Raw genomic sequence first — 21,327 nt, 5'->3', positions numbered from 1 at the left:
CCAACATTTCTCATGGCCTCTGTTCTCAACAGAAACCTACAGCAAGTCATTCTAAATCTTTCTTTACAATTCAGTGGCTGATAAGGTCCAATTAAGTGTAATGGATAACGATCATTAAGAGCTTCTTTTTCAAAGCCACACTAGCGATTCCCATGTGGCAAATGAGTAGAAGCCCACAGGAATTGAACGGGCTTCCTCTCATTTGCTGCACAGAGACTCGGTAGCATGGCATTGTAGAAGAGGCTCTTAATGTGTGACTACTTATGATCCTCTGACAGTCTTGCTTTCTTTGATTAGCTACTAGGTGACTATGAGAAGGTGAAAGCAGTCTCCCAGGGCTCAAACTGCCAGTGTAAGTGTGTGGTGAAACCCATGAGCAGGAATGCTTGCCAGCGCTTTAATGATGGGAGTTCCAAAGCTGAGGACTTTTACACTGTGGAGACCATAACATCAGGATCGGACTGCAAATGTGCATGCTTTGCCCCTCCCTCCGCACTAAACCCCTGCGAAGGGGACTTCCGACTGAAAAAATTACGGGAAACAGAAACCAGTGACTTTAAGGTAAGAGAAAGTATAGATCTGTTATGTTTAAATGTATTGGAGGTTATGACTTTTAGCACGTGTGGACTTCAGATATGTCTATGTAACTTCGAAAATCCTGTGAGCTCCAGTTAAGTCAATATTTAAAAGCAAATGCATCTGGTGCTATCTGTAAAGTACTTTTAAAAAACTTTTCCATCGGCAAAAGAAGTTAATATTCTACCAAAATGTATCTTTTAAGTATAGGAAGGACCAGGAACCTCTGTGGTGGAGCCAAATGTTATGCAGATAATCAGCTGCTATCCAGATAATTTTATCATTTAGGTGGACCATGTACAGTTTTTAGAAACATATCAGTCAATATTCAGCCAGTGCAGCTGTCATTTTTTAAAAATGCTGATCACTGCGGGCAAAAGTAGGCCTTGATATTCAATGCCGGGCCACATCCGGGGCACCAGCACTGAATAATGGGCTCTGACTGGACTGAAGATAGCTCCCAGGACTTATGTAGGTCCCAGCCAATATTTAGCTGGGACCCACATAAGATACTTATATGGGTCCTGGTTCAATATCAGCTGGGACCCAGCACCTTCCCTATACCCTGATCAGTCTCGGAACCCCCTCCCGCCCCCAATCAGCCTCAGAAACCCCCTCTGTCCCCAATCTGAGCCCCGGTAGGCTATCCTAGGCCTACCTATGATCCTTGGTGGTCCAGTGGTCCATGGGGCAGGAGCAAACTCCACTTGCTCCAGCCCCTTGTGGTTCCTCTATGAAAATGGTTGCTGCAACTTCTAGCAGTAGTTTTAGCTTAGTTTATTTGATAACTTATTATATGGCTTTACATCCTTTATAAGGAATATGAAAAGAATGAAAAAAAAAGCTAAAAATCCAAGTCAACATCTTCCTTCACAGCCTTTAGATCCAGAACCTTATTTCCCATGGGCATTATTATACGCAGATTTCCAGTAACTGCCTATTTTCCCTTTTATAAAGAGGTATGTGGAGGGACATTTTGGTTAGTGCAGTGGGTTGCAGACCTGGGGAACTGGGTTTTGGATTCCTGTTGCTGCCTGATGGTCAGCAATGGGTTGAGATCCTGTGGAACAAGGTTCAATTCCCTCTGCAGCTCCATCTGACCCTGGGCAAGACACTTAGCCCTTCATTGCCTCTGGTACAATATATAACAGATTGTGAGCTCATAAGGGACAGTACGAAGTACCTGTAATAGAAATTGTAAACTGCATAATTGCATCAGGGATCAATTGTGGTATATCAAGTGCTGAAAATACATTAAAAAATTTTCTTTTGATATGACGTCTAAATCTAATTTTGGACATTGTGCGTATAACATCCAAAAATCCAGTAGTGAACATGACAATTTTCAAACCAGAAAAACGTCCAACTTTTGTTTTGAAAACGGCCATTTCCTAGATGTTTTTGTGCTCAGTGCGTCCACGGGAAAAATGTACAAAAACAAACCATCGGGATGTATGGGGAGCCAGCACTCTTAGTAGACAGGCCTCACAGACATCCCAGCAGAGCAGTGGGGCACTCTAGGGGGCACTGCAGTAGACTAGAGTAGCATGGAGTGAGTAGCCTAGTGGTTAGGGCAATGGACTTTGATCCTGGGGAACTGAGTTCAATTCCCACTGCAGCTCCTTGTGACTCCGGGCAAGTCACTTAACCCTCCATTGCCCCTGGTACAAAATAAGTACCTGAATATATGTAAACTGCTTTGAATGTAGTTGCAAAAACCTCAGAAAGGCAGTATATCAAGACCAATTTCCCTTTCCCCCCTTTCCTTTTCACATAAAAGGCCCCAGGTACACAGCTCACCGTTACCCCCTTGTATGAGGAGCCCTCCAAACCCACCAAAAACCTACTGTACCCGACTGTACACCACTACAATGTCCCTTATGTCTGATGGTGTAACCTATATGTAGGTACATTAGATTTTTAGTGGGTTTGGAAGGCTCACACTTTCCACTGGAGGGTCATGCCTTAATCCCTCCAGTGGTTATTTGGTTATTTAGGGCACCTTCTTTTAGCCACGGACATTTTTGCTTTGTTCCATTATGGCAGAAAAATTTCTAAGTTTTCGGAACACTAAAATCCCATCCCCCAACACACCCCCTTGTGATTTGGATGCACTGCATACAAACTGTATAGAAACAGTCTCGCAAATGGGTTTTGGCAAAAAAAAAAAAATGTCCATCTTCCAATTTGTGCTGCTTTTTGGATGCTTTTCTGTTTTGAAAACGAGTCCCTTAGTGTCTTACCTACCTGAAAGTTTTTATTACCTGATGACTTTTTTCACTCATCACCAAAGAAAGGTTAAAGCTTTCTTTAATAAGTTAGCCAGTCTACTGTGGAAGACACTTTGTCCCTTCTTTGACAAATGGAAACCATCTCTGCTCAGTAATTTTTGGAAAATGATCCTATGGTCCAGAAAACCAAAACTCTCTATGACACCATCGGTGCAGCCACTCATTGATCTCCAGGATGCACGCCTCTCTGATACGACTGTCACCCTTGACAGAGAGGACTGATGACAATATCACCTATGCACCTATCTGCTTCACGGTCTCTCCCAGAGCCATAAAGTCACTTTTGATACGATTGGAGGAATGCTTAGCAGTATCGTTCATGTTAACATGGATGAGCAGCATTGGATAATAGTTAGTAGATGAGTCTTGGCATACTTTCTGTAATATCAAGAATCATGGCATCAGGCAGACAGCACACTTCCTGGAACATCATGTCTGGTCAGAAGTGGGTACCTCTGTGCTTCTTAGAAGGGAATCACCAACCACCACTACCCTTCAATTCCTAGTAGTCACTGATCCAGCAACTATTGGGTCTTTGAGCTTCAGTTCCTCCTGTTGCTGGGATGTTCTCATCTCTTCCACTTCTAGGACTCCATACTGGTTCTTTAGGCACCCATGTTCAAATAGTATTTTTCAATGAATCTCTAAGAAAATCTTTAATGTTTCCAGTTACCAATTTAGCAGTGAAATAGTTAAGAAACTGAAGAACTATTGAAGTCAAGGCAAATGAAGTGAACCCACAGATCACTGTAAATGACCTGCTGAAAAGTTTAGCAGACATTAGAGAATTTGTCCACAGGTCCTCAGTACATCAACGTGTAATTAAACTCTGGAATTTGTTGCCAGAGAATGTGGTAAAGGCGGTTAGCTTAGCGGAGTTTTAAAAAGGTTCGGATGGCTTCCTAAAGGAAAAGTCCATAGACCATTATTAAATGGACTGGGGAAAATCCACTATTTCTGGGATAAGCAGTATAAAATATTTTGTACATTTTTGGGATCTTGCCAGGTATTTGTGACCTGGATTGGCCACTGTTGGAAACAGGATGCTGGGTTCGATGGACCTTTGGTCTTTCCCAGTATGGCAATACTTATGTACACAACAATAATGTGCATGGGAGAGTTGGCAGAAGAAACCTTTTCTTTGACCTCATGACAAAAATCATTGTCTAACATATGTAAAAAAAACCTTGAAAACTTGAAGAGACAGACCTGTTGCTTTTGGAAGAAAAGTGCTTTGGACTGATCACATCAAAACTGAACTGTCTGGCAACAATCATATGAGATACATTTGGAGAAAAAAAAGGATGAAGTGTTTGGTACTGTGGCTGACAAGGGGAGGGGGGGGATCTATTATGCTTTACACAGAAACAGAGAAAAATCTAGGCAGATAAAGAGCATATGGCCTATCCAGTCTACTCACCCATGCCTATCACTCCCTTAGAGATCCTATGTATTTGTCCCAAGATTTGGGGATGTGTGGTAGATGGTGGAACACTATACCTATGGGCTTCTTAGCAATGTGAAGCCCTAATGCTACTTGGTGAATTCCCCCCCTTAGTGAAGGATACAATTTGATCATGGGAGCTAACACTTTTGCACACAACTGTAAATAACAGTCCTAATGTTAAATGAATGATGTATTTGTTTAGGAATATATATATTCAGTGGTCCAACTTAGAGATAAGCTGGCTGAAAATGGCTTACAAATAACCAGATAGTTTATCCAGATAACTTTGCATGGAGACTGCCTCACTGGGTATCGATTTCAGTGTGTTTAAAGCAGTCAGCCTAGGTCAAGCATTCACTTACAATCCAAGGGCTTATTTACTCTCCTCGGTCACTGTGATCCCCATGCTACCTACCCAACCATCTCCGCCAGATGTATTTATTTGTTAATGTATTTAAAAATATTTATACCATTCAACATCTACTTAGATTGTGAGCCCTCCTGGGACAGAGAAATATCCAGAGTACCTGAATGTAACTCACCTTGAGCTACTACTGAAAAAGGGGTGAGCAAAATATAAATAAATAAATACTACTCTGAGCAGCTTACAAAGCACATATAATAATACATAAAAACAGCACCATATTTAAAACAAGTGCAAAAGACACAAATAATGATAATATATTAAAACATCTATCAATAAAAGTCTGTCACGTTATTAGTCATCTAGAATCTTTATTGAAATAACAAATTTGTGTGTGTTCCCAAAGTAAAACACAAAGACCACCTAAAAGTTCACAATCTGCAGCCTCTTTTACAAAAGGCTTGCCGACTTCAGAGCCTTTTTACAATACCTATGAGACTGCAGGAGACATCATTCTGCATGTTTAAATGTAAGTAACTGCAAGTGTAAATGCCAGGATTTCCATGTGTTTAAGTAGTAGATTGTTCAAAACTGCACGTTGGTTTTAAATGTCAGAGAGGTAAGCAGACCTGCCCCTCTATTGCTCCTCCAAATAAACAGAGAACACTTATGCACATTCCTGGTAACAGGTGTAAATGTTGGCAGGGAAATGTAGAGAAATAAATCTATTTCCATACAAAACAGGAAGTACAGATATCTTTTCAGATCTATCCAACCCACAAACGAAATACGCCCTTTCCAATACAGTGCATGCTGTGTGTTCACATGACTTTTTTTTATAATCACTACTTACATTTATTTATTTATTTATTTATTAGGATTTATTTACCACCTTTTTGAAGGAATTCACTCAAGGCGGTGTACAGTAACAATAAATCAAACATAAGCAATAGAGAATTAGAGCAGTAAAAATATTCAAATAACAATACAAAGTATGGCACATGGTATACTACTTACATTGTCAACACCTAACAAACTTCCGGAAAGCATTAAAAACCAACTTGTTCAAAAAGGCATACCATAACGATCCAACTTAAACACCTGAACCCTGCAACACAACGAAACCTATACCAGAAGTGGACAAAACTTAACTCTTCCTCCTTGATTACATAATGTAATCTGTCACTCATGAACTCTTAACGCAATACCACTCTGTATTTGTCATACCGGAATTGGCGATCGCCATCACAGTACTATGTAAGCCACAATGAGCCCGCAAATAGGTGGGAAAATGTGGGATACAAATGCAACAAATAAATAAATAAATAAACACAATACGTAATAGAACATTTTAATTGACAGTGTAGTCCATTAGATATGTAAATTGGTTTTTTACATGTGTCAGTGGCACCTAACCCATCTAAAATCACTTCTATGATATGGTAAATAGAAGAAATTTTAATGTACAAAAGAAAAATAAAGAAATATACAGGATTTCAGTAAGGGCAATAGCTCCAGGCATAGGGAAAGTGATTTTCAAAGGTCAAAGGGTCCATTCAAACCAGTGGCCAGAAATTGCCTGTCCTGTATGTAGATAAATTGACATGTGAAGTTCAACAAGGCATCACTTTTAACCTGTATGCGGAAGGGGGGAGTTACTGGGGAGGAGTTAGGGTGGGAGTTGCATCAATGCGTGTAATTTGGAAATTAGTACAAAACCAATGGAGTAAAAGTAGCCGTAGACTTTGCAGCTATGTTGTTGGTATGAAAATTGCTCCCTTTACAGTATGTGTCTGGTGGGCTACAATCCTTGTACCTGCTATGTTATGCCAAATCTCTGGAATCATCATGTACTAGAGCAGGGATCACAAATCCCAGGCATAGGAGCCAAGTTTTCAAAATGATTGGGGGTGCTGAAAATTTTTTTTTTACAGGTGGTGCATTCCCCCCTCCCTCTCTCCCCTATGAACACTGCAGTAGTAGCTGCCAGATTTTTTGAGACCAAGACTAAGTTTAGCGGCAGTCGCAGACAGACAGAATAAGACTTTGGAATTTAAAAGCTTACTTTAAAATAAATAAAGTTATAAACAGTCAACAAGTGCTTTTTGGCCTGAAAACAAACCACCTTGACCCCACCCGACAGCAGTGCGGAGGAGGAAAAAGTAAAAATTGCCTTGCTTCTTGACTTCAGCTTTTTAACGTCGTCTGGGCTGGCACCTTTCCCTGTACTTCTCTGGCTCGCTCTCTGCCCTTCTTGAATGTTCCGGGCCGCCGGCAGCGTCAACGCCATAGGCGCCCGGTATAAGAGGCTTGGAGAGGCTAAGCCTCCCCCCTGCTGCAGCAGAATAGATCAGCTGTGGAGTCCAGCTGCTCTGAGGGGATTAAATTGTTGATTTACCTCCATCCTCACAGTAGGAGCTGCAGTGAAAGTCCTCTAGCAGTTTAGAAATTGGTTTACGGTTTGTTTACCTTACTGCTGGGAAAGCAGGGGGGTTGGCTGGAGGTGTCCCGGATTGCCAGGGAGATATTTAAGGAGGATGACTTCCTGACCTGCACTGAGGACAGATAGCAGAACGGATACTGGGCCAGCATGATCAGAAAAAGTCACCAGACAACAAAGGTAGAAAAGATCATTTTATTTTCATTATAGTGTTTGGAATATGTCCACTTTGAGAATCAGGTGCTCAACATTAAAAGTTTATATTTATTTACTTATTTATGGCATTTTATCTCACATTAAACATGAATTAGGGTGTTTTGTGGCTCTACATGAGAATTGTGATGATATGATCCCTTGTTTCATATTGTTGACGGTCTGCATTTTCCGTATGGGTGGTATATTGGTGTATTAGGTCTGCCCAGTATAATATTTATGGTACAGTAAGGTTCTGAGTGTGTTTTTGGACAAAGTTGTGCATAGTGTTTTGCAGTTGAGCGATTATGGTTAGAATATGCTTTGAGCAACCACTTTATTCTTTGACATAGGATACATATCCAATATCTAAATTTAATAAAAGGTATTAATTGTGACTTTTATTTTTATTTATTTATTTTTTCTGCATGTTATCAGACAATTATGGATTTAAGCTCCACCCATGGCCCCACCCATAACCCTGCCCCCTTTAGCCTCCCCAAACAGTTGGGCCACCGACCGCCTATGGTCAACGCGCCAGTAAGCACACACATTCTGGAAGCTCTTCCTCTGTTGCAGCATCTCGCCTATGCGGGACAGGAAACTGTAACAGAGGGAAAGCTTCTGGGCCGCCGAAGGCAGTGTGCTTACTGCACTGTCTGAGACACTGCTGGCGGGCCCGGAACAATGAAGGACAGCTGTGCAGGGCAGGGAGCTGAATGGTGCTGGGTGGGACAGGAGGGCAGGCACTCTATGCCCAGGCGCAGCGCCACTGGCCCACCTGTCCCTCAATTGGGTGGTAACTAAGCAACTTGCAAACACTGACTGAAGTAAGTACACACTACCTTCGGTGACGGCGGCTCCGGAAGCTCCTCTCTTGCAGCATGATCATCCCGCCTTTGTGGGACAGGAAACTGTAACAGAGCCAGAGGGAAAGCTTCCGACCGCCGAAGGCAGTGTGCTTACTGCACTGACACGGAAAGTCACTGACGGCAGTCCGGAACATTGAAGGAGGTAGGAGTGGACAGACAGCACAGCGGTGCAGGGCAGGGAGTCGGGACGGTGCAGGGAGCGGGACCGGGGCGGGAGGGACTTTATGCCCACGTGCCACTGCCTAATTATTGGGGGTGCTTGAGCACCCACGGAGTCGGCGCCTATGATCCCAGGCACTTGGTCATCATGGTGAATAGAAATGGCCTCAACACTGAACAGATAGATGCAGTAAAACTAGTGTGGCAAAAAGGTAAATCTATACAAAACAAATGACCCCTCCCCGAAGGGACACCACCTTGTAAGTGGTGGAGGGGCTTCCGTGTTTCAATGACTCAGAGGGCTATGCTGAAGGGTTACTCATATCAAACAGGCCTCTGAGGAGAAACCAGACAAAGAGTGTCCCAAACTGGAGGATCCAAGATGGCATCGAGGGAGGATGTACGTTAGTTGAGTTCCCGTTTTACACCAGAATACCTGAAGAAGTAGGCGCGCTCCCCAGAGAATGGGGAAGAAGAAAGGCAAAGCCGTGGTGTTGTCCTCCTCGAACACGGCTGGGGTTCCCACCACTTCTCAGTCTACTTTGGAGAGATTCGGGGTCATAACATCGGGGATATTGGTTCCTGCTTCGGGGAACAGCAAGGCTTTATTGCCGAATCTCAGTGGAGAGGGAGTGACTTTGAGTCCCCCTGTTGGCATGACCTCTCCAAGACCCAGAAACAGTAACGCTTCGCTATGGAGGTCGACAGTAGAAACGCCCGAAGTGGGTTAGGATTTTCACGCGATCCGAGGAGGTCCTGGCGCAACATTGACTCTGGATAATAAACCAACTGGGGGATTGGAGAGTGAGCTCTTCCCCCCGAAGATATCTGGAGCAGTTTCTGTGGAGAAATTGGACCTGGTGAAGCCAAACAATGTCACATTGGACGCACTATGGGAAGTGCTGCAGAGTGTGAATAACTCTTTTCTTCAGATGTCAAAAATTTTTTAGGAATAAATATGTGATTATATCAATACTTATCTAACAAAGTGGAAGTCCAAGATAAAAAAATAAAGACTTTGATTTCGGAAATGGTTTCTCTACAAAAATCAGTTACTCTGGTAATGAAGGACAATTATGTTTCTTGTAAAAAAATTGGAACTTCTGGAGAACCAATTAAGGAAAAATAACTTGAGAAAGATAAATTTTCCTAAAATACCCTATATAAAGAGTTATATTATTAGTGACTTTTGCCTTTGATTTAGATAGGAACAATGTTTTGAAATTGTATTTCCGACATATGGCTGATAGTTTTTTTGGGTTCAAAGATAGATATATTTCCTGACATATCAAGGGAATCGCAGACTAGGAGGTGTGAACTTTTGGCTTTTAAGCCAAGAATCATTGCCCTAGGTGGGACCTTCCTAGAGCGATTCCCTTGTAAGTGTTTTATTTCCTGATTACTTATTTGTTGAACCCAGGAAATTATAAGAGTTTGTGGAGTTAAAAGAACAGATGAAGAACCCTCTGCAGCAACTTCCTTTAAGTTACCACTGTACCGGCTGCAATTACCGATTAACCTTCCTTCCTCAGAAAATATGAATTGTAAGATTAACCATTCTGTGTTTTTCTTATTTTCTTTGAGATTGTTTTCCTGATCTTGGATCCCCCAATTGTGGACAATAATGTGGACTAACAAAGATGATATTTTTCCTTAATGTTTGTTTTAATTGATATTTTCTCTTTTCTTTCCCATTTATGTATTGGACATAAATGTAATATAAAATGAATAAACAAAACAAATGAAAAACACTAGTGTATGGAACTTATTCAAACTTATATATCAAGACAGGAGGAAATCCCTCAGAAACCTATCAGATGGTGAATCCTAGGTTTACAACGGAAATAAATGTTATGAGCGCCATTTTGTTTGAAGTACAAATGATTGAAAATGCTGGAAAGTTGAACTAGCAACACATGTTCCTGAAGAAGCCATATACGGGTGAAACAGTGGCCCAGTTGGACATCAGCTAAGTGTTGCTTTCTGTACTATTGGTGTTTTCCATTTAGTGTTTGCACCTCTTGGATTTCAAGTTAAATTAAATGCTTGCACTTTTTTGAATTTAAGTTTAGCACACATTCAATGAAATTGCAAAAATATAAGAAAAAAATGAGTTTTCTACAAATCCCTATGATAGAAACTCATCAACGGTCATAACATAAGTTTGAATAAGCTCATACACTAGTGTTTTTCATTTGAATAGAAATGGCCCTCAGGTGCCTTGGATTTTCATGCCTCATTCTGCAGATGCTGCTGGAGCACAAACTTCTCTTTGCACTGTGTGGCTTCTGTGTGAACTTGACTCACACAGTGCAGGAACTCTCATGCTGGTCTCAAAGGGTTCCTTCACTGCATGGCTCAAACTCATATAATGCTGTTTAGTACAGAAAGGAGGATGTTCCTCTTCTGGGCTGGCAGTGAATAACAAACACAGTAAAGTGTAGATCTGTAGCTTTGAGGAATTCCTGTTGGGGGAGGAAGCTGACTAATTTGCTGGGGGGGGGGGGTGCTATGCTAACTGGGAAAGAGCTGTTAGTAGGGGCTGGGAGCTGACTGGCTTGTGGGGTGGGAGCTGAAGTTGCTCATTGGCTTGCTGGGGCTGGGGGTGCTGGGCAGTGAGGACTGGCTGGGGGGGTGTCTCACTGACTTACTGAAAGGGTAGAAGTTGGAATGGGTAGCTGATTGACTTGCTAGGGGTGGCTGACTCAGGCTGGCTGGGTGGAGAGGGCTAGCTGGGGAGGGGAGGAGCTAGAGGAGATAGCCGACTGACTTGAGGGGACTGGGAGGAGCTGACTGGGTTGCCTGGGTGGTAAGGGCTAGCTGGGATAGGGACTGGGGGTGGCCAATTTTAAAGGAAGAGGGAGATGGTGGAAACAGCCTTAGTAAATCTGGCCCTAAAGAAGCTACAGTAGACCTCAGAGGAAGTGACTGTCTCCCCACCCTTCCCCCAACTCCTCAACTTCAGTAGACAATGGTGATGGGAGGAAGGGCTCAGCTGCTGGCTCCTAAGTTTTTGGACTGTCTGGCTCCTAAATCCAAAAACTTTTTTTTCAAGGTCTGCACTAGTGGCCTTGTACGCCTACTTATTAGTCTTCTTGAAGTTAAATTTTCACAGATAAAAACAGAATTACCAAGTCATGGACTACTGGAGACAGGATCTTGATCTGGTTAAACAGAACTTTCATGAATGAATATTAACCCATTGAGAAATGTGGACAGTTTCATTACATTGCTGGCTTTTCCTATTTCAGTTATCTTCCATCATAGAGCTGCTGGAAGGTGCCTTCTATGGACTGGACCTCTTAAAACTGCACAGTGTCACCACCAAGATCATCGGCAGGGTGGACAAGATTGAAGAGGTAAAACATTTACATCTCTTGTTTGTGGCTTGTAAAGTGCAGTAGCTGAAGTGCTCCTCTGTTTCTTGGAAGAAAAGGGACCAGACTCGGACCATCTCACTTGAGTGGTCTCACTTACTCTCTTGTGTAGCTCCAAACTGAACATTGTTTGTAACAGAGCAGAAAATCAAAGTTCTAGCATGATCAGGTCATAGGTTGACCGTGGAAGAACAGCAAAAGTAAAAGATGTCCTTTTTGGGGAAATGGTGATTCAGGAGAAAGATGAGAGCACTGTATAAATATTTTATAGGGTCCTTGATAGCCTTAAATGAGATGTAACGCAGAATTATATGGAAGAAGGTGGAGCAAGTGACATAAAATGAAATTCATGTGAAGGAAATTAATTTCCAAGACATGCCAAGCCGCAACACTTTCTTCTTATTCAGGTGTCTTAGCAAATTCGATCCTGTTTCCCTACATACTCAAATGGAATATATTACGTATGATGGCCACCACTTTAAAATGTTATGATGGTTGACATTTTGAAATGTGTGGTACAAATAAGGGACATCTCCTAAAGCCTACAGGAGGTGTGTGTGTGTGTGTGTGGGGGGGGGGGGGTTACAAGAATGAAACATCGTGTGATCTTTTAACAAATTTAAGGTCTGTCCCTCCTCCAAATGCAAGATATCTGGGGGATTTCTTTCTGTATACCAGATATCTGATCTTTTTAGCCTACGTTTTGAAGTAAGGGATGGTGGCATAGTTGCATGCTCTTATTCATGGACTATTTAGATCCAGAAAATAAAATCCGTAACAGAATCCTCTTGCACCCCCTTCCCCTGCCCCACACCCTCCACACATACCACCATCTGATCACCTCCAAAATTTCAGGCAATTTCAGGTTACTAATGAAAATAATGACAGGTTTTCATTTCAGTCCACATATAAGCATATTCCATGAATATGCAAGTGTGATTCCACCACCTAATAACTTTTTGAATGTGCATCTATTGCTCAGCAGATTTCCAGACAATGTCAGGAAGACCGTCAGGATCATCAGAAGGGTATTTGGGGGGGGGGGGGGGGGGGGGATGGGATGGAATACAATACCTATTAATGTTTTAGTTTTATATTATAGCCACGTATGGAGCCCTAAGTTGCATAGAATGTAGAGATAGGAATTGAGATGTCAAGATCAGGTATGCTCCATTCTGATAGTATTTTAGAAAAGGATCTGCTGACATACAGCCTTCTCTAAAATACATGCAGGAGTGTACATATATCTGCCGGCATGTGCAGTGGGACCAGATGTTTTACGAAGATAAACACTGAAAAATGAACAGTATAGATCTGGCAACTTCCATGTGGACGTGTCAGCATAAATACACATGTAAGTTGACATGTCACAATTTCTACATGTAACTGCCCCGTTTTACAAAACCTGCATATGTAAGTGCCACCAATTAAGTAGTGAGGTCACAATTTTAATTTGGTTTCATTTTGCAGGTGGCCATAAACTACATGGAATAAAGGAGAATGACTCCCGTGGAGGGGCATAATCGAACAGGGCACCCAAGTTTTCATGAGGGCGTCCTCACAGGACAGCCCCGTAATGGGGCAGGGCAACCCGTATTATCGAAACAAGATGGGCGTCCATCTTTCGTTTCAATAATATGGTCGGGGACTCCCAAATCATGAAATTTAGGTCGACCTTAGAGGTGGTCATCCTTAGGTCGTTTTTGAGATGGTCGTCCCCAGTTTTCGGCAATAATGGAAACCGAGGACGCCCATCTCAAAAGTGATCAAATCCAGGCCATTTGGTCGTGGGAGGAGCCAGCATTTGTAGTGCACTGGTCCCCCTGACATGCCAGAACACCAACCGAACACCCTAGGGGGCACTGTAGTGGACTTCAGAAAAGGCTCCCAGGTGCATAGCTCCCTTACCTTGCGTGTGGAGCCCCCAACCCCCTCAATCCCCCCCCAAACCCCACTCCCTACAACTGTACACCACTACCATAGCCCTTAGGGATGAAGGGGGGCACCTAGATGTGGGTGTGGTGGGTTTTGGAGGGCTCACATTTACCACCACAAGTGTAAAAAGTGTGTGGGGGGGGGGGGGTGGGCCTGGGTCCGCCTGCCTGAAGTACACTGCGCCCACTACAAATGCTCCAGGTACCTGCATATTGCTGCGATGGACCTGGGTATGGCATTTGAGGCTGGCAAAAAATATTTTTAAAGTTTTTTTTTTTATGGTGGGAGGGGGTTAGTGACCACTGGGGGAGTAAGGGGAGGTGATCCCCGATTCCCTCAGGTGGTCATCTGGTCAGTTCGGGCACCTTTTTTATGCTTGGTCATGAAAAAAAATGGACCAAGTAAAGTCGGCCAAGTGTAAAAAAATGGACCAAGTAAAGTCGGCCAAGGGCCAGCGACGCCCTTCTTCTTTTTCATTATCGGCCGAGGACGCCCATCTCCTAAGCATGCCCCAATCTCGCCTTCGCTAAACTGCCGACACCCCCGCATGAACTTTGGTCGTACCCACGATGGAAAGCAGTTGAGGGCGCCCAAAATCGGCTTTCGATTATGCTGATTTGGGCGACCTTGCGAGAAGGACGCCCATCTCCTGATTTGTGTCGGAAGATGGGCACCCTGATAATCTCCCATGTAATGTCCTAGCCAAAGCAAGTACAAAGCACAAAGCAATTTGTGCCTTTCAGCTTGTGGATATTTTTCCTCATACATGTGTATTACATGTGTAGATTGTAGTCATGCCCAAACTCCGCCCCCTTGAAATTTCTCCATGGTGTGGATATGCACGTATAAATAGCATCTTTCTGAAATCAGTATTTATATGGGATATGATATTGGTGTCGGACGTGGAGTTGGGCGTGAGTACTTTCCAGATCCACTCAGGGTATGCGTATGCATCCTGGAAAGTGGACTCCAATATTTTTCTGTGGTGTGGATCTTCTAGTTTTACTGAAAGATGCCACATTTTGATATTTTTCTACTGAACAGTGTGCCTTCTCTCTGTCTTCTCATATTCTCATCTGCACATTGGGCCAGATTCTATATATAGCGCCTAAAAACGCTGCACGGAATAAATTTCCGCCTAAGCATATTCTGTAAGCGGTGCCTATATTTAGGCATGACATATAGAACAATCTTAGTGCTTAAAACTACACACATCCATTTTACACCAAGTAAAATGTGAAATAAATGCCGGCGCGTAGATTTAAGCGCACAGGGGCATATTCTATAACAGTGTGTGTAAATTTTGGAATGACCACAAAATGCTCATTTCCCCACCCATAACCATGTCCCTTTTAGGCTGTGCACATTAGAAGTTAGGCGCAGTGCATAACAGAATACGCTTTGCGAGTTGTGCGCATAAATTCTAATTATTGCTAATTAGTACTCATTATTGCTTGTTAAGAACTGTTATCAATTAAGTTACACACATTGTTATAGAATACGCTTGGATTTTGGCGTGGAACACTAGGCATGCTATATAGAATCCAGGGAATAGTGTCTTTTCCTCTCTCTCCATCCTTCTTTTTGTCTTTTCATCCCTCTCCTTCAACATTCCCGCCTCCTTTTCCTGCAATGACCATATTGCAGAAATCTGGAATTATTGTGTCTGAGATCAAACAGAAGTCCTGTACTCTGAGATCAGTATGATTTATGATACAGGATACAGACTCCCATATGGGAAAACTTCTGGATTTTGTTCACCTTGGCAGCAAAATAGAACTGAAAGATTTCTTCTTTACAAGTAGAATGCTGCACAGTTAGCACCTTGCGACTGAGGATATAGCTGAAAGGGGAGGTTTATCCCTTAAGTCTTCCACCTAATAAAAATTTTACCTTTTTCCCAGATGAGATTATATTCAAAGGCAATTGTGGCTTCCCTCATTTTCAGAGGACTGGAAGAGAAACTCTCGGGGACAGTTTCTCCAAATGGGTTAGTTTTGCACATACCATGACAGGAATGAATCTGACTCCTAAGCCAGGGCTTATGGGATATGATCTCAGTCTCTCAAATTTACTGTAAACATTCGTCATAGAACTTGCATTGTACCAAAAAGAGCTTCCCTCTGGAGTTCGTAAGATATAACATGTATATCCAGACGGTTTTGGAAATTCTTTTTGAACAAGTCTGTGGCACCCAAAACTATGGGAAATATTTCTGTATCTTTGTTCCATATTTTCTTGGACTCAGACTGCATTTCTTAGTATTTGAGTAACTTCTCTCTCTCTTCGCGCATTTCACAGAGTAATTGCTTGGGACTGACACCTCTATGATTAATGCCATCCTAGTGATTTTCTCTTTTACTACTATGTCCAGTTTCCAAGTTTCAACTTTATTTTATACTTTCTATCCCGCTCTATGGACATACCATCTTGGTGGCTTACGGGCTAAAAGAAAAAGTGAGAGAAGTGATTTAGACAAAACAATACATTGTAGGGGAGAGGGGTAGAACTACAAGTTTAGATAGGAAAGATGGGGCGGGTCATATAGAAGGTAGCACTGGTGTCTTTTAGTGATTACATACAGGGACTACGTCTGTGATGGAAACAGTTCAGGAAAAAGCATCTGAAATAGAAAACAGTTTTTACATTGACTTTAATTTGGATGAGGGAAATTTGTAAACGGAGATGAGAAGGCAACGAGTTACATAATGAGGGTCCTTGAAATGAGAAAATAGAATCCCGGGGTGTACTCATAAAGTATCTCTTTGGTTAAAAGACCTAAGGATGCGAGTAGGGACATATTAAATTAGGTGACGAGAGAGAGATAAAGGTATTTCTGAGATGGGATGGGGATGTCCCAGGTGATCACAACCTCTTCATTTTCTATAATTGTCTTAGGGTCATGATCCCAATGCTTTCCTAGTACAATGATGTTATAATGTTTAGAGTTTCTAATGAATGGAAACTCTGGACAACATGGACAAAGCCATCTCCTTCCCACTCAAGGCTTGACCACACTATCTACAGAGGTGGCCCCATCTGACAAGATCCTTGATATGGACTTTCTGTACTCCAGCACCACTCTGGGAGGTTATTTATCATTTTATAAATGATTATTGAGGTATCAGACAATCAGATATGTTTGCCTTCTGCTTGACAGTATGGTGAGAGTATTTAAGACACCCCCGCTTCCCCGTATAGCTTGCAAGTCCATAGGAATTTCATACTTATAACTCAGAAAACCCCATTTACAAAAGCTTTCAGGACTTCCCTTTGAAAATCTATTCCCTAGTGGGAACTCCACAGGAACAAGGGTATTAAAGAATTTGCATATATAAAGCTGCCAAAGAGCAATACATGAACTCCCTGAACGTAATGTGTCAGGACAGACCCTGCCACCAAGACGTTTGCCCACACAAGGATGGGGTGGAGGTGAGGGTCAGGCATAATATTCAGAGGGTTTAACACCATTTTACCCACAAGAATCTCTTTGAAAACTGCTGCCATAGTTCAAAAATGTTTATCTGTCTGTCTGGCTTTTATGAGCACACTTCTAGATGGTAATAAGAGCTAAAATTGACAAAAACTAACTTCAAGATACTTTTTAGGTACATAGAAGCGAACAGTCTTTAAGGGAGTGAATTAGACCTCTAGGTGACAAGAGATAATAGCCTTGGTCCTTACTAGGAAGATGTTGGGGCCACACCCATATTGGAAACCTCCTTGATGGTGATGATTTGGAGTAACTAAAGCAAATCACTGTAAATCTACAACAGATCAAACTGATAAATAAAGAGTAACAAATCACCAGGACTGGATGGTATTCACCACAGAATTCTGAAGAGCTAAAACCTGAAATTGTTATGCTGTTACTAGTTATCTATAACCTATCATTTAAAAAATCCATGGTACCTGAGAATTGGAGAGTGGCCAATGTAATACCAATTTTTAGAAAGTGCTCCACGCATGATTTGAGAAGCCTTAAGCCAGTAAGCTTGATGTCATTGCTGGGCAACATGCTGGAAACTATCCTAAAATTCAGAATTATTAAACATATAAACAAACATGTCTTAATGGGAATAAATCAGCATGGATTTAGTAAATGCTTTACCAATTTAATAGATTTGTTTGAAAGCATAAAGAAACATGTAGATAAGGTGAGCCAGCTGATATATTGTATTTAGATTTTCAGAAGGTTTTTGACAAAAGTCCCTAATGAAAAACTTTAAAGGAAATTTCAAACTTATCAGATAGGAGGAAATGACTTACGATAAATTGGAAACTAGCTAAAAGTAAGCATGAAGAAAGAAGAAATGTCAAATGGACAGTAGATGTTGGAAAGCAGAAGATGGTAGGACTAGGGGAGAGGGTGGACAGATGAGAAGATGATTGGACTTGGTGATTGAGAGAGTGTTGGAGAGCAGAGCAGGGAATTGAGAGATGATCATACTTGGCAATGGTAAGTATGAGTCGGGATATGTTACACACTTTTTACAGTAAACCCACTGGCTTATAAGAACCCCTAATGAAGGCTTTGGGTGCCAAAACATGGCCCATGTAGGGTTCAATCTGTCAGGATTGGGAAATATTCAATCTTCAGACTTTAAATGAATAAATGACTTGGTGATCCAGTTGACATTTGTGGTTTGGCTTCTTCCACTCTTGTGGTTTGGTTGGTTCACTTTGTGGAAGACGATTTTCCCTGTTTGTACTGTCATTGAATATCCTGGGTCAGCGCCGATTACAGCAGTTATGCAGTCTCCCACAGTCTGAATATTGGGCCCTTTGTTTTTACTATCACACACAATTATTTTAGCTAATGAAAAAGTTAAATACATAATATCACGTTCTAAATATATAATATCACATTCATTGTTGATTTAAATCTTGAATTGATAATGAATGTGATTGTTGGGCAGACTGGATGGACCGTTCAGGTCTTTATCTGCCTTCACTTACTATGTTACTATGGGGCTCTTTTTCAAAAGAGAAAAATGTCCAAAAAGTGTCATAAAGCACCATTTGGATGTTTTTCTTCTGAAAAAGTCAAAATCGGTATTTTTGAAACCTATTTTGCAGCCGTTTATCTATGCAATTTGTCTGCAGTGCATCCAAATCACAAGGGGGCGTGCCAGCATTTCAAAGGCGGGATTAGGGCATGCCTAACACTTGGACATTTTACAGCTATAATGGAACAAAACAAAAACGTCCAGGACTAAAACCAAGACGTTTTGGTCTAGACCTGTTTTCAGAACAAATAAGGCATAAAAAGGTGCCCTAAATGACCAGGAGGGGCATAATCGAACGGGGCCGGCCATCTATAAGGGCGGCCATCTTTAAGGCCGGCCCCGTAAAGCAGCATCCCCGACCATATTATCGAAACAAGATGGCAATACATTTTGCTCAAAATGTCCAAAATTGGACTAAGACATCATATTGAAAATGCCCCTCTATGTAACTTCAATAACAGTTTTAAAACAGTTCATCCAAATGGACGCTGCTGTTACAAAAAGGTCATTCTGTTGATGTATTTCCCTTTAGATCTGCTGTGCTGTTTTCTACAATGCTACTCACAGCTAGAGTTGATGTAGGAGAGTACTGTAGGCCACTGCTTCTCAACCCAGTCCTCGAGGCATACCTAGTCCCATCAAGTCTCTAGGATATCCACAATGAATATGCATGAGATAGATTTACATACCATGGAGGTAGTGCATGCAAATCTATCCCATGCATATCCATTGTGGACATAGGAGCCAACTTTTCAAAATGATTGGGGGTGCTGAATTTTTTTTTTTTTTTTACTTCCTCCTCCCTCCGAGTTCCAGGACCCCTCCCTCCGAGTTCCAGTCCCTCCCTCCCTCTCTCCCTTCCAGTTCCAGGTCCCCCTGCTCCCTCCCTCCTCGTTCCAGTCCCTCCTAGTTCCAGGCCCTGCCTCCCACTCTCCCTGTTCCAGGCCCCCCTCCCTCCCTCCGAATTTTAAAAGACATCTTATCTCGTTGGGGTTACTGTGGCAGCACCAGTGAAAAGCGTGCAGGCTCGGTGCATCAGCCTTCCCTTCTCTCAGCTCTGGTTCCGCCCTCATTTCCTGTTTCCGCAAGGGCGGGACCAGAGCTGAGAGAAGGGAAGGCTGAAGTGCCGAGCCTGCATGCTTTTCACTGCTGCTGCCGCCGTAACCCCAACGAGGTAAGATGACTTTTAAAATTCGGAGGGAGGGAGGCGGGCCCTAGAACTCAGAGGGAGGGAGGGCCTGAAACTCGGAGGGAGGGGTTTAGGCCTGGAACTCGGAGGGAGGGAGGGACTTTTAAAATTCTGGGCTGGCGAAGGGAACTTCCGGTGGGTGAAATATTGGGGGTGCTCGAGCACCCACAGCACCCACGGAGATGGCGCCTATTGTGGATATCCTGAAGAACTGATGGAACTAGGTGTGCCTCAAGGCCTGGGTTGAAAAGCACTGCTGTAGGCTCAGAACACTGCTCTACATACACAGCAGTATTCTGAGATATACGCCCCAGAAAATTGGGGTTTATGCATAGAAATGGAGCTCTTGAAGAAAGCCCATAGGTGTAGAAAAAAAGCACCAAGAGCCTTTCAAGCATGGGATAGTTAAGAGCTCTTTACTGGCTCCGACAAGGGCTGTGATTTGGTGTCAAATGCCTGCGTCAGGGCAGGGATCTAATAAAAATAGAGCCTGCTCTTATAGAGCTTGCTCATCAGTTACAATGCAAAAAAGAATAACATGTATAGAAATATTTGTTATCTGACATCAGTAAGTACATTTCTATACATTATTCTTTTTTGTATTGTGACTGATGAAGCTTGTATATTGCTTCATGACGGTGTTCCCGATGCTTAGATTTCTTTTGCACAGTGCACTGAGCACAGTCAAGTTCTATTTATGTGCACCAGATATATTTCCAGCTTGTGTTTTTAGAGTCAGACGTGTGACCCCTGACACAGCTGCCTGTGTTGGGTCTGCATTGCTGGTGCTTCTAATAAAGGTTTTCTGACTTATCCACAGCTGATCGTCATTTGTGTCATCCTCTACTCCTTCTGGATTTCTGTTGTTTTTTCTTACCATAAATGTGTATATTACATGCACACTGTATTGTATTCTCAAAAATTCTTAAAGGAAATCTACTTCACTTTAGAGAACCTTCAATGCCTTGGTTCTGCTCTTCTAACTTTCCAGTAGGGAGAGGATTTGGACTGTTACAATAGTGTGCAGCTCCCTATTCCCTTGTGAACACCTCCTTTAGACCCTCACCGCATCTCAGTTTACACCTAAATCCTTGGGGGTATAACTCGTAGATGAATAATTTCCCTCTTTTACTCACATTTCTTAGACTTCTGCCATGTTGAATGAATCAGCCTTAATTTAGTTTTAATTTAATTTGGCATCTATATTCTGCTTTTACACAATAATTGTTTTATTTAAGGCAGATTTACAAATATAAATCACACAAACAACCCATAAAACATACAATCACTCACCCTCTCATAATTAAAAAAAAAATCCCAAAGGCATTATAATGTACAAACCTCAGTAGAAGGTTTGTGTACGCAATTAAAACATGTATTAGACTTGACATAATATAAACACTGTGGGGGTCCTTTTACTAAACTGCGGTAAAATGTGATCTTAACTCATGCTTACGCAAGTCGTTCCCATGCGCT

The 21,327-nt window shown here is 42.2% G+C and overlaps 1 protein-coding gene across 1 annotated transcript in view; it reads left to right on the top strand.

Moving 5' to 3' along the window:
* Positions 1-21,327, top strand: part of OLFML2B (olfactomedin like 2B) — a 69,438-nt gene that overhangs the window by 9,685 nt on the left and 38,426 nt on the right. The window contains exons 2-3 of the mRNA XM_030207652.1: positions 298-561; positions 11,593-11,700. Of these exons, the coding sequence (XP_030063512.1) occupies positions 298-561; positions 11,593-11,700 (372 nt within the window). The remainder of the gene's footprint in view (positions 1-297; positions 562-11,592; positions 11,701-21,327) is intronic.

The sequence above is a fragment of the Microcaecilia unicolor genome, chromosome 6 (genome assembly GCF_901765095.1).
Source record: "Microcaecilia unicolor chromosome 6, aMicUni1.1, whole genome shotgun sequence".
Taxonomy (NCBI): domain Eukaryota; kingdom Metazoa; phylum Chordata; class Amphibia; order Gymnophiona; family Siphonopidae; genus Microcaecilia; species Microcaecilia unicolor.
The sequence above is the reverse complement of the archived record's forward strand: the minus strand, read 5'-3'. Positions and strand labels throughout refer to the sequence as shown.